The sequence below is a fragment of the Oncorhynchus gorbuscha genome, unplaced genomic scaffold, assembly GCF_021184085.1.
Source record: "Oncorhynchus gorbuscha isolate QuinsamMale2020 ecotype Even-year unplaced genomic scaffold, OgorEven_v1.0 Un_scaffold_2058, whole genome shotgun sequence".
NCBI classification, from domain to species: domain Eukaryota; kingdom Metazoa; phylum Chordata; class Actinopteri; order Salmoniformes; family Salmonidae; genus Oncorhynchus; species Oncorhynchus gorbuscha.
Window position 1 is genome coordinate 71776 of NW_025745039.1, and position 21199 is coordinate 92974.

Sequence of the window (21199 nt, forward strand, 5' to 3'; positions counted from 1 at the left end):
CTCCCTATGGACCAAACCCCCCACACTCAACCCTCCCTGTCTCCCTATGGTCCAAACCCCCATACTCAACCCTCCCTGTCTCCCTATGGACCAAACCCCCACACTCAACCCTCCCTGTCTTCTTATGGACCAAACCCTCCACACTCAACCCTCCCTGTCTCCCTATGGGTCAAACCCTCCACACTCAACCCTCCCTGTCTTCTTATGGACCAAACCCCCACACTCAACCCTCCCTGTCTCCCTATGGACCAAACCCCCACACTCAACCCTCCCTATGGACCAACCCCCCCCCCCCCACACTCAACCCCCCTGTCTCCCTATGGTCCAAACCCTCCACACTCAACCCTCCCTGTCTCCCTATGGTCCAACCCCCCACACTCAACCCTCCCCCTATGGACCAAACCCCCACACTCAACCCTCCCTATGGACCAACCCCCCCCCCCACACACTCAACCCCCTGTCTTCTTATGGACCAAACCACCCACACTCAACCCTTCCTATGGACCAAACCCCCACACTCAACCCTCCCTGTCTTCTTATGGACCAAACCCTCCACACTCAACCCCCCTGTCTCCCTATGGTCCAAACCCCCACACTCAACCCTCCCTGTCTCCCTATGGGTCAAACCCTCCACACTCAACCCTCCCTGTCTTCTTATGGACCAAACCCCCACACTCAACCCTCCCTGTCTCACACAAGCTTCATAATGTTATTAACATGAGACAGTTCTGTCAGGCCTTTTTAAACACACATCCCCCCCCCCACCTAAACCTGCTGACTGAGTAAGAATGGACTTCGGCTGGAGCTGTGGCTGCTGTCTCTCTGTCATTGACCTGCTGGAGAGGAGAGGAAGGAGAGACGAGGCCTCTCTCAGTGGTGTGAGATGGTCCTTCCATTAGCCTACTGGAGAGGAGAGGAAGGAGAGACGAGGCCTCTCTCAGTGGTGTGAGATGGTCCTTCCATTAGCCTACTGGAGAGGAGAGGAAGGAGAGACGAGGCCTCACTCAGTGGTGTGAGATGGTCCTTCCATTAGCCTACTGGAGAGGAGAGGAAGGAGAGAGGCCTCACTCAGTGGTGTGAGATGGTCCTTCCATTAGCCTACTGAAGAGGAGAGGAAGGAGAGAGAGACCTCACTCAGTGGTGTGAGATGGTCCTTCCATTAGCCTACTGGAGAGGAGAGGAAGGAGAGAGAGACCTCACTCAGTGGTGTGAGATGGTCCTTCCATTAGCCTACTGGAGAGGAGAGGAAGGAGAGAGGCCTCACTCAGTGGTGTGAGATGGTCCTTCCATTAGCCTACTGTCTCTAAATCACATGACAATTACATTTTGTTGTTGTGGTCATTGAGCAGATGCTCTTATCCAGAGGTGTACAAGAAGCAATTAGGGTGAAGTGCCTTGCTCAAGGGCACATCGATATATTTGCTCTGGATTCGAACCAGCAACCTTTTGGTTACTGGCCCAACGCTCTTATCCGCTAAGCTACCTACCGCCCTATATATTACATCAGTGTGATGCTGCAGGCTGGCCTGGCTCCTATATATTACATCAGTGTGATGCTGCAGGCTGGCCTGGCTCCTATATATTACATCAGCGTGATGCTGCAGGCTGGCCTGGCTCCTATATATTACATCAGCATGATGCTGCAGGCTGGCCTGGCTCCTATATATTACATCAGTGTGATGCTGCAGGCTGGCCTGGCTCCTATATATTACATCAGTGTGATGCTGCAGGCTGGCCTGGCTCCTATATATTACATCAGCGTGATGCTGCAGGCTGGCCTGGCTCCTATATATTACATCAGCGTGATGCTGCAGGCTGGCCCGGCTCCTATATATTACATCGTCAGTGTGATGCTGCAGGCTGGCCCGGCTCCTATATATTACATCAGTGTGATGCTGCAGGCTGGCCTGGCTCCTATATATTACATCAGCGTGATGCTGCAGGCTTGGCCTGGCTCCTATATATTACATCAGTGTGATGCTGCAGGCTGGCCTGGCTCCTATATATTACATCAGCGTGATGCTGCAGGCTGGCCTGGCTCCTATATATTACATCAGCATGATGCTGCAGGCTGGCCTGGCTCCTATATATTACATCAGCATGATGCTGCAGGCTGGCCTGGCTCCTATATATTACATCAGTGTGATGCTGCAGGCTGGCCTGGCTCCTATATATTACATCAGCATGATGCTGCAGGCTGGCCCGGCTCCTATATATTACATCGTCAGCATGATGCTGCAGGCTTGGCCTGGCTCCTATATATTACATCAGCATGATGCTGCAGGCTGGCCTGGCTCCTATATATTACATCAGCATGATGCTGCAGGCTGGCCCGGCTCCTATATATTACATCAGCATGATGCTGCAGGCTGGCCTGGCTCCTATATATTACATCAGCATGATGCTGCAGGCTGGCCTGGCTCCTATATTATTACATCAGCGTGATGCTGCAGGCTGGCCTGGCTCCTATATTATTACATCAGCGTGATGCTGCAGGCTGGCCTGGCTCCTATATATTACATCAGTGTGATGCTGCAGGCTGGCCCGGCTCCTATATATTACATCAATGTGATGCTGCAGGCTGACCCGGCTCCTATATATTACATCAATGTGATGCTGCAGGCTGGCCTGGCTCCTATATATTACATCAGTGTGATGCTGCAGGCTGGCCCGGCTCCTATATATTACATCAGTGTGATGCTGCAGGCTGGCCCGGCTCCTATATATTACATCGTCAGCGTGTTGCTGCAGGCTGGCCCGGCTCCTATATATTACATCAGTGTGATGCTGCAGGCTGGCCCGGCTCCTATATATTACATCAGTGTGATGCTGCAGGCTGGCCCGGCTCCTATATATTACATCAATGTGATGCTGCAGGCTGACCCGGCTCCTATATATTACATCAGTGTGATGCTGCAGGCTGGCCTGGCTCCTATATATTACATCAGTGTGATGCTGCAGGCTGGCCTGGCTCCTATATATTACATCAGTGTGATGCTGCAGGCTGGCCTGGCTCCTATATATTACATCAGTGTGATGCTGCAGGCTGGCCTGGCTCCTATATATTACATCAGTGTGATGCTGCAGGCTGGCCTGGCTCCTATATATTACATCAGTGTGATGCTGCAGGCTGGCCTGGCTCCTATATATTACATCAGTGTGATGCTGCAGGCTGGCCTGGCTCCTATATATTACATCAGTGTGATGCTGCAGGCTGGCCTGGCTCCTATGTATTATATCAGTGTGATGCTGCAGGCTGGCCTGGCTCCTATATATTACATCAGTGTGATGCTGCAGGCTGGCCTGGCTCCTATATATTACATCAGTGTGATGCTGCAGGCTGGCCTGGCTCCTATATATTACATCAGTGTGATGCTGCAGGCTGGCCTGGCTCCTATATATTACATCAGTGTGATGCTGCAGGCTGGCCTGGCTCCTATATATTACATCAGTGTGATGCTGCAGGCTGGCCTGGCTCCTATATATTACATCAGTGTGATGCTGCAGGCTGGCCTGGCTCCTATATATTACATCAGTGTGATGCTGCAGGCTGGCCTGGCTCCTATATATTACATCGTCAGTGTGATGCTGCAGGCTGGCCCTGGCTCCTATATATTACATCTCAGCGTGATGCTGCAGGCTGGCCTGGCTCCTATATTATTCATCAGTGTGATGCTGCAGGCTGGCCTGGCTCCTATATATTACATCAGTGTGATGCTGCAGGCTGGCCTGGCTCCTATATATTACATCAGTGTGATGCTGCAGGCTGGCCTGGCTCCTATATATTACATCAGTGTGATGCTGCAGGCTGGCCTGGCTCCTATATATTACATCAGTGTGATGCTGCAGGCTGGCCCTGGCTCCTATATATTACATCAGTGTGATGCTGCAGGCTGGCCTGGCTCCTATATATTACATCAGTGTGATGCTGCAGGCTGGCCTGGCTCCTATATATTACATCAGTGTGATGCTGCAGGCTGGCCTGGCTCCTATATATTACATCAGTGTGATGCTGCAGGCTGGCCTGGCTCCTATATATTACATCAGTGTGATGCTGCAGGCTGGCCTGGCTCCTATATATTACATCAGTGTGATGCTGCAGGCTGGCCTGGCTCCTATATATTACATCAGTGTGATGCTGCAGGCTGGCCTGGCTCCTATATATTACATCAGTGTGATGCTGCAGGCTGGCCTGGCTCCTATATATTACATCAGTGTGATGCTGCAGGCTGGCCTGGCTCCTATATATTACATCAGTGTGATGCTGCAGGCTGGCCTGGCTCCTATATATTACATCAGTGTGATGCTGCAGGCTGGCCTGGCTCCTATATATTACATCAGCGTGATGCTGCAGGCTGGCCTGGCTCCTATATATTACATCGTCAGTGTGATGCTGCAGGCTGGCCTGGCTCCTATATATTACATCAGTGTGATGCTGCAGGCTGGCCTGGCTCCTATATATTACATCAGTGTGATGCTGCAGGCTGGCCTGGCTCCTATATTATGACATCAGTGTGATGCTGCAGGCTGGCCTGGCTCCTATATATTACATCGTCAGCATGATGCTGCAGGCTGGCCTGGCTCCTATATATTACATCGTCAGCATGATGCTGCAGGCTGGCCTGGCTCCTATATATTACATCGTCAGCATGATGCTGCAGGCTGACCTGGTTCCTATATATTACATCAGTGTGATGCTGCAGGCTGGCCCGGCTCCTATATATTACATTGTCAGTGTGATGCTGCAGGCTGGCCTGGCTCCTATATATTACATCAGTGTGATGCTGCAGGCTGGCCTGGCTCTATATATTACATCAGTGTGATGCTGCAGGCTGGCCTGGCTCCTATATATTACATCAGGGTGATGCTGCAGGCTGGCCTCTGTCTCCTATATATTACATCAGGGTGATGCTGCAGGCTGGCCTGGCTCCTATATATTACATCAGTGTGATGCTGCAGGCTGGCCTGGCTCCTATATATTACATCAGTGTGATGCTGCAGGCTGGCCTGGCTCCTATATATTACATCAGTGTGATGATGCAGGCTGGCCTGGCTCCTATAGTTGACATCAGTGTGATGCTGACCTGGCTCTATAGTTACATCAGTCATGATGCTGCAGGCTGACCTGGCTCTATATATTACATCAGCGTGATGCTTGCAGCTGGCCTGGCTCCTATATATTACATTGTCAGCATGATGCTGCAGGCTGGCCTGTCTCTATATATTACATCAGTGTGATGCTGCAGGCTCTGGCTCTATAGTTCATCAGTGTGATGCTGCAGGCTTGGCCTAGTTCTCCTAGTCTATTACATTTTTAGCGTGATGCTGTCTCTATAGTTCCTCCAGTCTCTCTCCTCTGTCTCTATAGTTCCTCCAGTCTCTCTCCTCTGTCTCTATAGTTCCTCCAGTCTGTCTCCTCTGTCTCTATAGTTCCTCCAGTCTCTCTCCTCTGTCTCTATAGTTCCTCCAGTCTCTCTCCTCTGTCTCTATAGTTCCTCCAGTCTCTCTCCTCTGTCTCTATAGTTCCTCCAGTCTCTCTCCTCTGTCTCTATAGTTCCCCCAGTCTCTCTCCCCTGTCTCTATAGTTCCTCCAGTCTCTATAGTTCCTCCAGTCTGTCTCCTCAGTCTCTATAGTTCCTCCAGTCTCTCTGTCTCTATAGTTCCTCCAGTCTCTCTCCTCTGTCTCTATAGTTCCCCCAGTCTCTCTCCTCTGTCTCTATAGTTCCCCCAGTCTCTCTCCTCTGTCTCAAAAGTTCCTCCAGTCTCTCTGTCTCTATAGTTCCTCCAGTCTCTCTCCTCTGTCTTTATAGTCGTTGGTCTCTATAGTTCCCCCAGTCTCTCCTGTCTCTATAGCTGTTGGTCTCTATAGTTCCCCCAGTCTCTCCCCTCTGTCTCTATAGCTGTTGGTCTCTCTAGTTCCCCCAGTCTCTCCTCTGTCTCTATAGCTGTTGGTCTCTCTAGTTCCCCCAGTCTCTCTCCTCTGTCTCTATAGCTGTTGGTCTCTCTAGTTCCTCCAGTCTCTCTCCTCTGTCTCTATAGCTGTTGGTTCCTAGTTCCCCCAGTCTCTCTCCTCTCTCTTTATAGCCGTTGGTCTCTCTAGTTCCCCCAGTCTCTCCTCTGTCTCTATAGTTCCCCCAGTCTCTCCTCTGTCTCTATAGCTGTTGGTCTCTCTAGTTCCCCCAGTCTCTCTCCTCTGTCTCTATAGCTGTTGGTCTCTCTAGTTCCCCCAGTCTCTCTCCTCTGTCTCTATAGCTGTTGTCTCTCTAGTTCCCCAGTCTCTCTCCTCTGTCTCTATAGCTGTTGGTCTCTCTAGTTCCCCCAGTCTCTCTCCTCTGTCTTTATAGTTCCTCCAGTCTGTCTCCTCAGTCTCTATAGTTCCCCCAGTCTCTCTCCTCTGTCTTTATAGTCATTGGTCTCTCTAGTTCCCCCAGTCTCTCTCCTCTCTCTTTATAGCCGTTGGTCTCTATAGTTCCCCCAGTCTCTCCTCTGTCTCTTTAGTTCCCCAGTCTCTCTCCTCTGTCTCTATAGTTCCCCCAGTCTCTCCTCTGTCTCTATAGCTGTTGGTCTCTCTAGTTCCCCCAGTCTCTCTCCTCTGTCTCTATAGTTCCTCCAGTCTCTCTCCTCTCTCTTTATAGTCGTTGGTCTCTCTAGTTCCCAGTCTCTCCTCTGTCTCTCTAGTTCCCCAGTCTCTCCTCTGTCTCTATAGTTCCTCCAGTCAGTCTCTCCTCTGTCTCTATAGCTGTTGGTCTCTCTAGTTCCCCCAGTCTCTTCTGTCTCTATAGCTGTTGGTCTCTATAGTTCCCCCAGTCTCTCCCCTCTGTCTCTATAGCTGTTGGTCTCTCTAGTTCCCCCAGTCTCTCCTCTGTCTCTATAGCTGTTGGTCTCTCTAGTTCCCCCAGTCTCTCCTCTGTCTCTATAGCTGTTGGTCTCTCTAGTTCCTCCAGTCTCTCTCCTCTGTCTCTATAGCTGTTGGTCTCTCTAGTTCCCCCAGTCTCTCTCCTCTCTCTTTATAGCCGTTGGTCTCTCTAGTTCCCCCAGTCTCTCCTCTGTCTCTATAGTTCCCCCAGTCTCTCTCCTCTGTCTCTATAGCTGTTGGTCTCTCTAGTTCCCCCAGTCTCTCTCCTCTGTCTCTATAGCTGTTGGTCTCTCTAGTTCCCCCAGTCTCTCTCCTCTGTCTCTATAGCTGTTGGTCTCTCTAGTTCCTCCAGTCTCTCTCCTCTGTCTCTATAGTTCCCCCAGTCTCTCTCCTCTGTCTCTATAGCTGTTGGTCTCTCTAGTTCCTCCAGTCTCTCTCCTCTGTCTCTATAGCTGTTGGTCTCTCTAGTTCCTCCAGTCTCTCTCCTCTGTCTCTATAGCTGTTGGTCTCTCTAGTTCCTCCAGTCTCTCTCCTCTGTCTCTATAGCTGTTGGTCTCTCTAGTTCCTCCAGTCTCTCTCCTCTGTCTCTATAGCTGTTGGTCTCTCTAGTTCCTCCAGACTCTCTCCTCTGTCTCTATAGCTGTTGGTCTCTCTAGTTCCTCCAGTCTCTCTCCTCTGTCTCTATAGCTGTTGGTCTCTCTAGTTCCCCCAGTCTCTCTCCTCTGTCTCTATAGCTGTTGGTCTCTCTAGTTCCCCCAGTCTCTCCTCTGTCTCTATAGCTGTTGGTCTCTCTAGTTCCTCCAGTCTCTCTCCTCTGTCTCTATAGCTGTTGGTCTCTCTAGATCCCCCAGTCTCTCTCCTCTGTCTCTATAGCTGTTGGTCTCTATAGTTCCTCCAGTCTCTCCTCTGTCTCTATAGCTGTTGGTCTCTCTAGTTCCCCCAGTCTCTCTCCTCTCTCTTTATAGCCGTTGGTCTCTCTAGTTCCCCCAGTCTCTCTCCTCTGTCTCTATAGTTCCCCCAGTCTCTCCTCTGTCTCTATAGCTGTTGGTCTCTCTAGTTCCCCCAGTCTCTCCTCTGTCTTTATAGTCTGTTGGTCTCTCTAGTTCCCCCAGTCTCTCTCCTCTGTCTTTATAGCCGTTGGTCTCTATAGTTCCCCCAGTCTCTCTCTGTCTCTATAGCTGTTGGTCTCTCTAGTTCCCCCAGTCTCTCTCCTCTGTCTCTATAGCTGTTGGTCTCTCTAGTTCCCCCAGTCTCTCTCTCTCTATAGCTGTTGGTCTCTCTAGTTCCCCCAGTCTCTCTCCTCTGTCTTCTATAGCCGTTGGTCTGGCTTAGTTCCCAGTTCAGTCCTCCTTCAGTCTACTTGGCTGTTTTCAGACTGCTCTGTTAGTTGTTGCAGTTCCCACATTTCTCTTTGGAACTTTAGTTCCTCAGCAGTCTCTCATCTGGCTCTTAGTGTTGAATCCTCTGCTGTTTGTTACAGTCCACACAGTCAGTCTGGCTCTTAGTGTTGAATCCTACTGCTGTTTGTTACAGTCCACACAGTCAGTCTGGCTCTTAGTGTTGAATCCTACTGCTGTTTGTTACAGTCCACACAGTCAGTCTGGCTCTTAGTGTTGAATCCTACTGCTGTTTGTTCAGTCACAGTCAGTCTGGCTCCCAGTCTTGAATCCTACTGTCTGTTTGTTACAGTCCACACAGTCAGTCTGGCTCTTAGTGTTGAATCCTACTGCTGTTTGTCCTCCAGTCAGTCTGGCTCTTAGTGTTGAATCCTACTGCTGTTTGTTACAGTCCACACAGTCAGTCTGGCTCTAAGTGTTGAATCCTACTGCTGTTTGTTACAGTCCACACAGTCAGTCTGGCTCTTAGTGTTGAATTCTACTGCTGTTTGTTACAGTCCACACAGTCAGTCTGGCTCTTAGTGTTGAATCCTACTGCTGTTTGTTACAGTCCACACAGTCAGTCTGGCTCTTAGTGTTGAATCCTACTGCTCTGTTACAGTCCACACAGTCAGTCTGGCTCTTAGTGTTGAATCCTACTGCTGTTTGTTACAGTCCACACAGTCAGTCTGGCTCTTAGTGTTGAATCCTACTGCTGTTAGTCCACACAGTCAGTCTGGCTCTTAGTGTTGAATCCTACTGCTGTTTGTTACAGTCCACACAGTCAGTCTGGCTCTTAGTGTTGAATCCTACTGCTGTTTGTTTACAGTCCACACAGTCAGTCTGGCTCTTAGTGTTGAATCCTACTGCTGTTTGTTACAGTCCACACAGTCAGTCTGGCTCTAAGTGTTGAATCCTACTGCTGTTTGTTACAGTCCACACAGTCAGTCTGGCTCTTAGTGTTGAATCCTAGTGTTGAATACTGCTGTTTGTTACAGTCCACACAGTCAGTCTGGCTCTTAGTGTTGAATCCTACTGCTGTTTGTTACAGTCCACACAGTCAGTCTGGCTCTTAGTGTTGAATCCTACTGCTGTTTGTTACAGTCCACACAGTCAGTCTGGCTCTTAGTGTTGAATCCTACTGCTGTTTGTTACAGTCCACACAGTCAGTCTGGCTCTTAGTGTTGAATCCTACTGCTGTTTGTTACAGTCCACACAGTCAGTCTGGCTCTTAGTGTTGAATCCTACTGCTGTTTGTTACAGTCCACACAGTCAGTCTGGCTCTTAGTGTTGAATCCTACTGCTGTTAGTCCACACAGTCAGTCTGGCTCTTAGTGTTGAATCCTACTGCTGTTAGTCCACACAGTCAGTCTGGCTCTTAGTGTTGAATCCTACTGCTGTTTGTTACAGTCCACACAGTCAGTCTGGCTCTTAGTGTTGAATCCTACTGCTGTTTGTTACAGTCCACAGTCAGTCTGGCTCTTAGTGTTGAATCCTACTGCTGTTTGTTACAGTCCACACAGTCAGTCTGGCTCTTAGTGTTGAATCCTACTGCTGTTTGTTACAGTCCACACAGTCAGTCTGGCTCTTAGTGTTGAATCCTACTGCTGTTTGTTAGTCCACACAGTCAGTCTGGCTCTTAGTGTTGAATCCTACTGCTGTTTGTTACAGTCCCACAGTCAGTCTGGCTCTTAGTGTTGAATCCTACTGCTGTTTGTTACAGTCCCACAGTCAGTCTGGCTCTTAGTGTTGAATCCTACTGCTGTTTGTTACAGTCCACACAGTCAGTCTGGCTCTTAGTGTTGAATCCTACTGCTGTTTGTTACAGTCCACACAGTCAGTCTGGCTCTTAGTGTTGAATCCTACTGCTGTTTGTTACAGTCCACACAGTCAGTCTGGCTCTTAGTGTTGAATCCTACTGCTGTTAGTCCACACAGTCAGTCTGGCTCTTAGTGTTGAATCCTACTGCTGTTTGTTACAGTCCACAGTCAGTCTGGCTCTTAGTGTTGAATCCTACTGCTGTTAGTCCACACAGTCAGTCTGGCTCTTAGTGTTGAATCCTACTGCTGTTTGTTACAGTCCACAGTCAGTCTGGCTCTTAGTGTTGAATCCTACTGCTGTTTGTTACAGTCCACACAGTCAGTCTGGCTCTTAGTGTTGAATCCTACTGCTGTTTGTTACAGTCCACACAGTCAGTCTGGCTCTTAGTGTTGAATCCTACTGCTGTTTGTTACAGTCCACACAGTCAGTCTGGCTCTTAGTGTTGAATCCTACTGCTGTTTGTTACAGTCCACACAGTCAGTCTGGCTCTTAGTGTTGAATCCTACTGCTGTTTGTTACAGTCCACAGTCAGTCTGGCTCTTAGTGTTGAATCCTACTGCTGTTTGTTACAGTCCACACAGTCAGTCTGGCTCTTAGTGTTGAATCCTACTGCTGTTTGTTACAGTCCACAGTCAGTCTGGCTCTTAGTGTTGAATCCTACTGCTGTTTGTTACAGTCCACACAGTCAGTCTGGCTCTTAGTGTTGAATCCTACTGCTGTTTGTTACAGTCCACACAGTCAGTCTGGCTCTTAGTGTTGAATCCTACTGCTGTTTGTTACAGTCCACACAGTCAGTCTGGCTCTTAGTGTTGAATCCTACTGCTGTTAGTCCACACAGTCAGTCTGGCTCTTAGTGTTGAATCCTACTGCTGTTTGTTACAGTCCACAGTCAGTCTGGCTCTTAGTGTTGAATCCTACTGCTGTTTGTCCACACAGTCAGTCTGGCTCTTAGTGTTGAATCCTACTGCTGTTTGTTACAGTCCACACAGTCAGTCTGGCTCTTAGTGTTGAATCCTACTGCTGTTTGTTACAGTCCACACAGTCAGTCTGGCTCTTAGTGTTGAATCCTACTGCTGTTTGTTACAGTCCACACAGTCAGTCTGGCTCTTAGTGTTGAATCCTACTGCTGTTTGTTACAGTCCACACAGTCAGTCTGGCTCTTAGTGTTGAATCCTACTGCTGTTTGTTACAGTCCACACAGTCAGTCTGGCTCTTAGTGTTGAATCCTACTGCTGTTTGTTACAGTCCACACCAGTCACAGTCAGTCTGGCTCTTAGTGTTGAATCCTACTGCTGTTTGTTACAGTCCACACAGTCAGTCTGGCTCTTAGTGTTGAATCCTACTGCTGTTTGTTACAGTCCACACAGTCAGTCTGGCTCTTAGTGTTGAATCCTACTGCTGTTTGTTACAGTCCACAGTCAGTCTGGCTCTTAGTGTTGAATCCTACTGCTGTTTGTTACAGTCCACACAGTCAGTCTGGCTCTTAGTGTTGAATCCTACTGCTGTTTGTTACAGTCCACACAGTCAGTCTGGCTCTTAGTGTTGAATCCTACTGCTGTTTGTTACAGTCCACACAGTCAGTCTGGCTCTTAGTGTTGAATCCTACTGCTGTTTGTTACAGTCCACACAGTCAGTCTGGCTCTTAGTGTTGAATCCTACTGCTGTTTGTTACAGTCCACACAGTCAGTCTGGCTCTTAGTGTTGAATCCTACTGCTGTTTGTTACAGTCCACACAGTCAGTCTGGCTCTTAGTGTTGAATCCTACTGCTGTTAGTCCACACAGTCAGTCTGGCTCTTAGTGTTGAATCCTACTGCTGTTTGTTACAGTCCACACAGTCAGTCTGGCTCTTAGTGTTGAATCCTACTGCTGTTTGTTAGGATAAATGTATTAGTAAGAAGTAATGTGGTATATTACTCAATTTAATTACTTTTTTTTTGTCTTTAAATAAAAATATCGGAGACAACGTTTAGCTGCCTAGTGGTAACGGGACAGTCCACGAGGTCAGGCTTAGTGTTGAATCCTACTGCTGTTTGTTACAGTCCACACAGTCAGTCTGGCTCTTAGTGTTGTGCTGTGTGTGTGTGTGTGTGTGTGTGTGTGTGTGTGTGTGTGTGTGTGTGTGTGTGTGTGTGTGTGTGTGTGTGTGTGTGTGTGTGTGTGTGTGTGTGTGAGATTAGGGAACTGACTGAGGCGTCGGTTCACAATCAGTTGAAGCAGCAGACTGAACTAACGTGGAAAAACAACTTGTGAACAAAGTAAATATCCAAGAAACACGAGGACAAAGTCTCTCACCTTGTAGACTTTCCAGTAAATTAGACCAACATTTATAATAATAAATAATATATGCCATTTAGCAGACGCTTTTATCCAAAGCGACTTAGTCATGTGTGCATACATTCTACGTATGAGTGGTCCCGGCGATCGAACCCACTACCCTGGCGTATTTAAGGCCTGTGTGTGTGTGTGTGTGTGTGTGTGTGTGTGTGTGTGTGTGTGTGTGTGTGTGCAGCGCCTCCAAAAATGAATCTCTCATTGCGCACAGCTCCCCTGTCAGGCAGCGTTGCTGTGTGAGGTGGGGATCTAGGATCTGTATTTCTATGTGCAATTAGCATCTATGAAACAAAGTCTGCTCGAAACACTTTGAAAACACAAAGTGAGACAAAGATACAGCATTCTGACCTGACTCACGTGTGTTCATACATTATTTTTTGACTGTTTTTATTCGTAGTGCCTTGCAATTGACCCCCCGCCAACGTGGCTGGTGAAACAGACAGTCTTTAACGGCCAGACAGTCTTAGCGGCCAGACAGTCTTAGCGGCCAGACAGTCTTAGCGGCCAGACAGTCTTAGCGGCCAGACAGTCTTAGCGGCCAGACAGTCTTAGCGGCCAGACAGTCTTAGCGGCCAGACAGTCTTAGACCTGCCTCTGCCAGACAGTCTTAGCGGCCAGACAGTCTTAGCTGGCCAGACGCTAAACGGGTGTTAAATGTTATGACCTGCTAGCTGAGTCCAGCCTGAGACTTTCTGACAGGCTGTTTGTCTTTCTGTTGACAGGTGAGAACGTACTGCAGGATTCAGTGCTGCCCCCTCTCATTGAAGCCACAAAGTTCAGGGCAGACCGTGGTACTGCAGGCTAGCTCAGTGCTGCCCCCCTCTCATTGAATAACTCTAGTTGAAGGCCGACCAGGGTACTGCAGGCTAGCTCAGTGCTGCCCCCCTCTCATTGAATAACTCTAGTTGAAGGCCGACCAGGGTACTGCAGGCTAGCTCAGTGCTGCCCCCCTCTCATTGAATAACTGTAGTTGAAGGGTTACTGGTCTTCACATAGGAATGAATGATCAAACCAAAGTTTATTTGTCACTGCCCCCCTCAATACAACAGGTGTAGATGAGGATGCTCAGTGCTGCCCCCCTCATTGAATAACTGTAGTTGAAGGTGGTCTTAGATGAATGATCAAACCAAAGCTTTATTTGTCACGTCCCCCGAATACAACAGGTGTAGATGAGGATGTCACGTCCCCCGAATACAACAGGTGTAGATGAGGATGTCACGTCCCCCGAATACAACAGGTGTAGATGAGGATGTCACGTCCCCCGAATACAACAGGTGTAGATGAGGATGTCACGTCCCCCGAATACAACAGGTGTAGATGAGGATGTCACGTCCCCCGAATACAACGGGTGTAGATGAGGATGTCACGTCCCCCGAATACAACGGGTGTAGATGAGGATGTCACGTCCCCCGAATACAACGGGTGTAGATGAGGATGTCACGTCCCCCGAATACAACGGGTGTAGATGAGGATGTCACGTCCCCCGAATACAACGGGTGTAGATGAGGATGTCACGTCCCCCGAATACAACGGGTGTAGATGAGGATGTCACGTCCCCCGAATACAACGGGTGTAGATGAGGATGTCACGTCCCCCGAATACAACGGGTGTAGATGAGGATGTCACGTCCCCGAATACAACGGGTGTAGATGAGGATGTCACGTCCCCCCCGAATACAACGGGTGTAGATGAGGATGTCACGTCCCCGAATACAACGGGTGTAGATGAGGATGTCACGTCCCCGAATACAACGGGTGTAGATGAGGATGTCACGTCCCCGAATACAACGGGTGTAGATGAGGATGTCACGTCCCCCGAATACAACGGGTGTAGATGAGGATGTCACGTCCCCCGAATACAACGGGTGTAGATGAGGATGTCACGTCCCCCGAATACAACGGGTGTAGATGAGGATGTCACGTCCCCCGAATACAACGGGTGTAGATGAGGATGTCACGTCCCCCGAATACAACGGGTGTAGATGAGGATGTCACGTCCCCCGAATACAACGGGTGTAGATGAGGATGTCACGTCCCCCGAATACAACGGGTGTAGATGAGGATGTCACGTCCCCCGAATACAACGGGTGTAGATGAGGATGTCACGTCCCCCGAATACAACAGGTGTAGATGAGGATGTCACGTGATTGATGATTAGTATACGTATAGAGACATTGGGTTCTGTCTGAGGGTTCTCCGGGAATCAGAGAGAGAGAGGCAGGCAGGGGACCACTGTCTGAGGGGCTGGAGGGTCCTGTCTGAGGGTCCTGTCTGAGGGTCCTGTCTGAGGGTCCTGTCTGAGGGTCCTGTCTGAGGGTTCTCAGGGAAAGAGAGAGAGAGGCAGACAGGGGACAACTGTCTGGGCTGAATTAGTACAAGCTAGATTTTTTTCGAAGCTGAATGAATGAACATTGCTAGAATCAGGGGGTGTTCTGATGACTCAGGCAGGCTCCTGGACATTGAGCACAGAGAGAGTTGTCCCTTTCTGTCCTGGAAGATAGAACCCTGACCTGTTTCTCCCTCTGGTTTTGTAGGTATGCAGTCATTGCCTTTGGCTGTGCCAGCTGTCCTAAGATCACGTGTGGACGTGAGGGGTGTGGCACGGAGTTCTGTTACCACTGTAAACAGCTGTGGCACCCCAACCAGACGTGTGATGCCGCCCGGCAGCAGAGAGCCCAGAGCCTGAGGCTACGCACCTTCAGCTCCTCGTCTCTTAGCTACAGCCAGGAGAGTGGTGCTGCAGGTAACACACACACACACACACACAAGATAATAAACACGCATACAAGATGATGAACACGCACACAAGATGATGAACACGCACACAAGATGATGAACACGCACACAAGATGATGAACACGCACACAAGATGATGAACACGCACACAAGACACGCACACAAGATGATGAACACGAACACGCACTCCAGTTTAGGTCTAAGAGAGCGAAACACACTCCAGTTGAGGTTTAGGTCTAAGAGAATGCTTTGGACCAAATACAAACTTTGAAAACAAGTATGTAAATCTGTTGTTTTTAAGCTTCCTAAATTTAGTTGAATGACTTTAAAACCAGTCGTCTATGTTTAACCGTACGCGAGCAGTCTGCTGCTAAAGGTCTGGCGGAAAGTAACCGAGCGGAGACTCTCTTCGGTGAAAACCACGCCGCTGGTCTTGTGAACGATGGGAAGTTGTTCAATGGACAAGCAAATAAACAGGAAGTTGAACGGTCTCCATGACGACCTGGAGAAGCTGCTCATTGAACATGGATTTGGAGCAGAAAACTAAAGAAATCTGCGATTGGTATTGACCCAGGGGACCAAGAATGGATAGTATTGTGGAAAGAATTTGAACGACCCCAAAATAGAACCCAACGAACCGGTTGTACCCAGACGTACAGTATCTATATTAGTCCTGTCTGATGAGGACAACGAAGACACAGCGGAAAAGATGAGGGAGCTGCTGGCCAACGGGCTGTGAGCTGGTGTCGGAGCTGCTCACCAAGGGGCTGTGCTGTGAGCTGGTGTCAGAGCTGCTGGCCAACGGGCTGTGAGCTGGTGTCGGAGCTGCTCACCAAGGGGCTGTGAGCTGGTGTCAGAGCTGCTCACCAAGGGGTTGTGCTGTGAGCTGGTGTTAGAGCTAATCACCAACGGGCTGTGAGCTGGTGTTAGAGCTGCTCACCAAGGGGCTGTGAGCTGGTGTCAGAGCTGCTCACCAAGGGGTTGTGCTGTGAGCTGGTGTTAGAGCTAATCACCAACGGGCTGTGAGCTGGTGTTAGAGCTGCTGGCCACCGAAAGGATGAGAGAAGAGAGGTCGGGACCCAGGAGTCTGGCCACTGAAAGGATGAGAGAAGAGGCCGGGACCCAGGAGTCTGGCAACTGAAAGGATGAGAGAAGAGAGGTCGGGACCCAGGAGTCTGGCCACTGAAAGGATGAGAGAAGAGAGGCCGGGACCCAGGAGTCGTGAAGGTTACATTTCAGGGGGGTGGTTGACGATAAAGTGGATGTCCTCCCAGCTGAAGCAACATCTGAAGAGCAACCAAACATTTTGAGAGGGTGTTTATCAGATCGGCCAAGTCCCACACAGGTTGAGTCATAACGCCACTTCAGAACCTCTCTCCTACCAGAGATGTCTACATTTCAGGGAATGGAAGGATGATTAAACGGTCTCCTGATCCCGAGGGGCGAACACAGGGGGCCGGGGAAGCTGGACCTCCTGAGCCCGAGGGAATCCTGGGGAAGCTGGACCTCCTGAGCCCGAGGGGCGAACACCGGGGGCCAGGGAAGCTGGACCTCCTGATCCCGAGGGGCGAACACCGGGGGCCGGGGAAGCTGGGCCTCCTGATCCCGAGGGGCGAACACCGGGGGCCGGGGAAGCTGGACCTCCTGATCCCGAGGGGAAGCTGGACCTCCTGATCCCGAGGGGAAGCTGGACCTCCTGATCCCGAGGGGAAGCTGGACCTCCTGATCCCGAGGGGAGGCTGGACCTCCTGATCCCAAAGGGGTGAGGGGCCGGAAGCTGGACCTCCTGATCCCGAGGGGAAGCTGGCTGATCCCGAGGGGAAGCTGGACCTCCTGATCCCGAGGGGAAGCTGGACCTCCTGATCCCGAGGGGAAGCTGGACCTCCTGATCCCGAGGGGAAGCTGGACCTCCTGATCCCGAGGGGAGGCTGGACCTCCTGATCCCAAAGGGGTGAACACCGGGGGCCGGGGAAGCTGGACCTCCTGATCCCGAGGGGAAGCTGGACCTCCTGATCCCGAGGGGAAGCTGGACCTCCTGATCCCGAGGGGAAGCTGGACCTCCTGATCCCGAGGGGAAGCTGGACCTCCTGATCCCGAGGGGAAGCTGGACCTCCTGATCCCGAGGGGAAGCTGGACCTCCTGATCCCGAGGGGAAGCTGGACCTCCTGATCCCGAGGGGAAGCTGGACCTCCTGATCCCGAGGGGAAGCTGGACCTCCTGATCCCGAGGGGAAGCTGGACCTCCTGATCCCGAGGGGAAGCTGGACCTCCTGATCCCGAGGGGAAGCTGGACCTCCTGATCCCGAGGGGAAGCTGGACCTGCAGGCTGGGAACCATCTGCCCAGTCAGTCCGTAAGTGCGGAACAAATTTATTGAATTCACAGGAACGTTAATGGATGGACGACCACAAACGGTACACTAACAGCATTACTAATGCAAGCCTTAAACCCAGGCCTTAAACCCAGGCCTTAAACCCAGGCCTTAAACCCAGGCCTTAAACCCAGGCCTTAAACCCAGGCCTTAAACCCAGGCCTTAAACCCAGGCCTTAAACCCAGGCCTTAAACCCAGGCCTTAAACCCAGGGTCCCTGCTCATCTACATGGACGTGCCTTAGGCTGCAAGGAGGCATGAGGACTGCAGATGTGCCCAGGGTCCCTGCTCATCTACATGAACGTGCCTTAGCCATGCTGCAAGGAGGCATGAGGACTGCAGATGTGGCCAGGGCAATAAATGTCTGTACTGTGAGACGCCAAAGACAGCGCTTCAGGGAGACAGGACGGACAGCTGATCGTCCTCGCAGTGGCAGACCACGTGTAACAACACCTGCACAGGATCGATACATCCGAACATCACACCTGCGGGACAGGGACAGAATGGCAACAACTGCCCGAGTTACACCAGGAACGCACAATCCCTCCATCAGTGCTCAGAATGTCCTCAATAGGCTGAGAGAGGCTGGACTGAGGGCTTGTAGGCCTGTTGTAAAGGAACCTATGGGCACAGAGGGTACCTCCCTGTAATAGGCTGAGAGAGGCTGGACTGAGGGCTTGTAGGCCTGTTGTAAGGCAGGTCCTCACCAGACATCACCTATGGGCACAAACCCACCGTCGCTGGACCAGACAGGACTGGCAAAAAGTGCTCTAAAATGGATTAAATTAGTTTTTTTCCCCCCTCGTCAATCTACACACAATACTTCATGACAGAGCAAAACAGGTTTTTAGAAATGTTAGCAAATGTATAAAAAAAATAAAAAACAGAAATACCTTAAGGTCCCACAGTTGACAGTACATGTCAGAGCAAAAACCAAGCCATGAGGTCGAAGGAATTGTCCGTAGAGCTCCGAGACAGGATTGTGTTCGAGGCACAGATCTGGGGAAGGGTACCAAAACATTTCTGCAGCATTGAAGGTCCCGAAGAACAAAATGGCCTCCATTATTCTTAAATGGAAGGAGTTTGGAACCACAAAGACTCTTCCTAGAGCTGGCCGCACAGCCAAACTGAGCAATCTGTGGAGAAGGGCCTATACAAATATTTACACATGTTTGCTGAAAATAAACGTAGTTGACAGTGAGAGGACGTTTTTATCTCTCCTGTCCCCTGTGGAAGGAAACATGGAATGAAGCCCTGTGAAATAAGACGCTGGTGAAATTATTTTATATTATATTATGTATATTATATTATTATATTTAGGTTTTATGGAACCGTCTTCTATGTCAGAGAAGAACCAACAAAAGGTTTTCAACGGGGATACATTCATTCGGAAAGTATTCCCCTTGACGTTTTTCACATTTTGTAACGTTACAGAATCATCCTAAAATAGATTACATAGTCTTTACCACAGAGCTCCTTGTGTGGCCAGACGAGAACCGGGAATACTGCCTCTGGCAATAGAAGTAGGTTGGGAATGTTCTAGATGAAGAAGAGGGTGTATGTGCTGTCTGTGGTTTAAGGGGCGGTGGGGTTCACTGTTTCTGTTTTAAAACACGGCGTTTCTATTCCTTTCGTCCCCAGCCGATGACATCAAGCCGTGTCCGCGCTGCGCTGCTTACATCATCAAGATGAACGACGGCAGCTGTAACCACATGACCTGCGCCGTGTGCGGCTGTGAGTTCTGCTGGCTCTGCATGAAGGAGATCTCTGACCTGCACTACCTGAGGTGAGAGGCAGAGGGGTGAGGAGTCTGTCAACACTCAGGGAGGAGTACATCACTATCTATACACTAACCACAGTGTTCTGCCTCTGAATAGCCAGAGTTCTGCTAGGCTATATGCCCTAGACTGTCCCCTGGTCAGGGTGGGGTTGTAATCATCTCTGTCCCCTGGTCAGCCCGTCAGTAATCATCTCTGTCCAGCCTGTCATATCATCTCTGTCCCCAGCCCGTCAGGGTTGGGTTGTAATCATCTCTGTCCCCTGGTCAGCCTGTCAGGGTTGGGTTGTAATCATCTCTGTCCCCTGGTCAGCCTGTCAGGGTGGGGGTTGTAATCATCTCTGTCCCCTGGTTGTATTGTAATCATCTCTGTCCCCTGGTCAGCCTGTCAGGGTTGGGTTGTAATCATCTCTGTCCCCTGGTCAGCCTGTCAGGGTTGGGTTGTAATCATCTCTGTCCCCTGGTCAGCCTGTCAGGGTTGGGTTGGTCCCCTGGTCAGCCTGTGTGGGTTGTAATCAATCATCATCTCTGTCCCCTGGTCAGCCTGTCAGGGTTGGGTTGTAATCATCTCTGTCCCCTGGTCAGCCTGTCAGGGTGGGGTTGTAATCATCTCTGTCCCTGGTCAGGGTTGGCCTGTTGTTGTAATCATCTCTGTCTCTGTCAGGTTGGGTTGTAATCATCCTGTCATCCCCAGCCTGTCAGGATGGTGTTGTAATCCTCTCTCTCCGTCCCTCCCCAGCCTGTCAGCCTGTCATGGTGTTGTAATCATCTCTGGTCAGCCTGTCAGGTTGGGTTGTAATCCTGGTCCCTCCCCAGCCCGTCAGGGTTGGGTTGTAAATCCTCAGCCTGTCTCTCCGTCCCCTCAGCCCCAGCCCGTCAGGATGGTGTTGTAATCATCTCTGTCTCTGTCTGTCCCTCCCCAGCCTGTCAGGATGGTGTTGTAATCTCTCTCCTGTCCCTCCCTCAGCCTGTCAGGATGGTGTTGTAATCTCTCTCCTCCATGTCCCTGGGTTGTAAATCCCTCCCCAGCCCGTCAGGATGGTGTTGTAATCATCTCTCTCCGTCCCTCCCCAGCCTGTCAGGGTTGGGTTGTAAATCCTCTCTCTCCGTCCCTCCCCAGCCTGTCAGGATGGTGTTGTAATCATCTCTCTCCGTCCCTCCCCAGCCTGTCAGGGTTGGGTTGTAATCCTCTCTCCGTCCCTCCCCAGCCCGTCAGGATGTACCTTCTGGGGCAGGAAGCCGTGGAGCAGGAAGAAGAAGATTCTGTGGCAGCTGGGCACGCTGGTGGGAGCTCCGGTGGGCATCGCTCTGATCGCTGGCATCGCCGTCCCCGCCATGATCATAGGCATCCCCGTATACGTGGGGAGGAAGGTGAGCTGACCCTAAACACGCGGCAGACTGTCGTGGAAATTTCCTCTATTTACCAAATCATGGGAGCAAACCACACACACAAGTCGGAGTTAGTTATCAAAGTCCATCTTTAATTATATGAGCTCTATCACAACCATGTGACTCTCAGGTAATTCAGTGTCTCTCAGTGAATTCTCTGAGATCCCCTTCCACATTTCAAATGAGGTCCTTTATAGCAAAGACACACAGGATACGACAGCATCGGCATAATTCATCGTTCAGCTTTGTCTCCTTACTCAAACCCCAGAACCATAAACCAATCCTCCATATCAACAGGCATATATCAAATTGTCATTTAGATACAACCAACTCTAAATACAACCAATCCTATCTTGACAAGATCACAGAGACACACTGACTGGCACACAGACATTGTGGAGCAAAAGATCTGTTTACACATGATGACACTTTGACCTCTCCCCTCTCTGTGGCCCATGCAACTTAGTCTTGACATAGAACAGATACTGCAACCCTGCCACAGTATTATACAAAAATACCATTCTGATGAGAAGTAACTTACAAA

General features: G+C 50.2%; 1 protein-coding gene across 1 annotated transcript in view; it reads left to right on the forward strand.

The window, feature by feature from the left end:
• LOC124017454 (E3 ubiquitin-protein ligase RNF19A-like) overlaps nt 1-20678 on the forward strand; it is a 37052-nt gene extending 16374 nt beyond the window's left edge. Inside the window, exons 2-4 of the mRNA XM_046332643.1 lie at nt 14919-15127; nt 19131-19275; nt 20475-20678. Coding sequence (XP_046188599.1) covers nt 14919-15127; nt 19131-19275; nt 20475-20646 — 526 coding nt within the window. The 3' untranslated portion in view covers nt 20647-20678. The remainder of the gene's footprint in view (nt 1-14918; nt 15128-19130; nt 19276-20474) is intronic.
• Nucleotides 20679-21199: the final 521 nt, after the last annotated feature.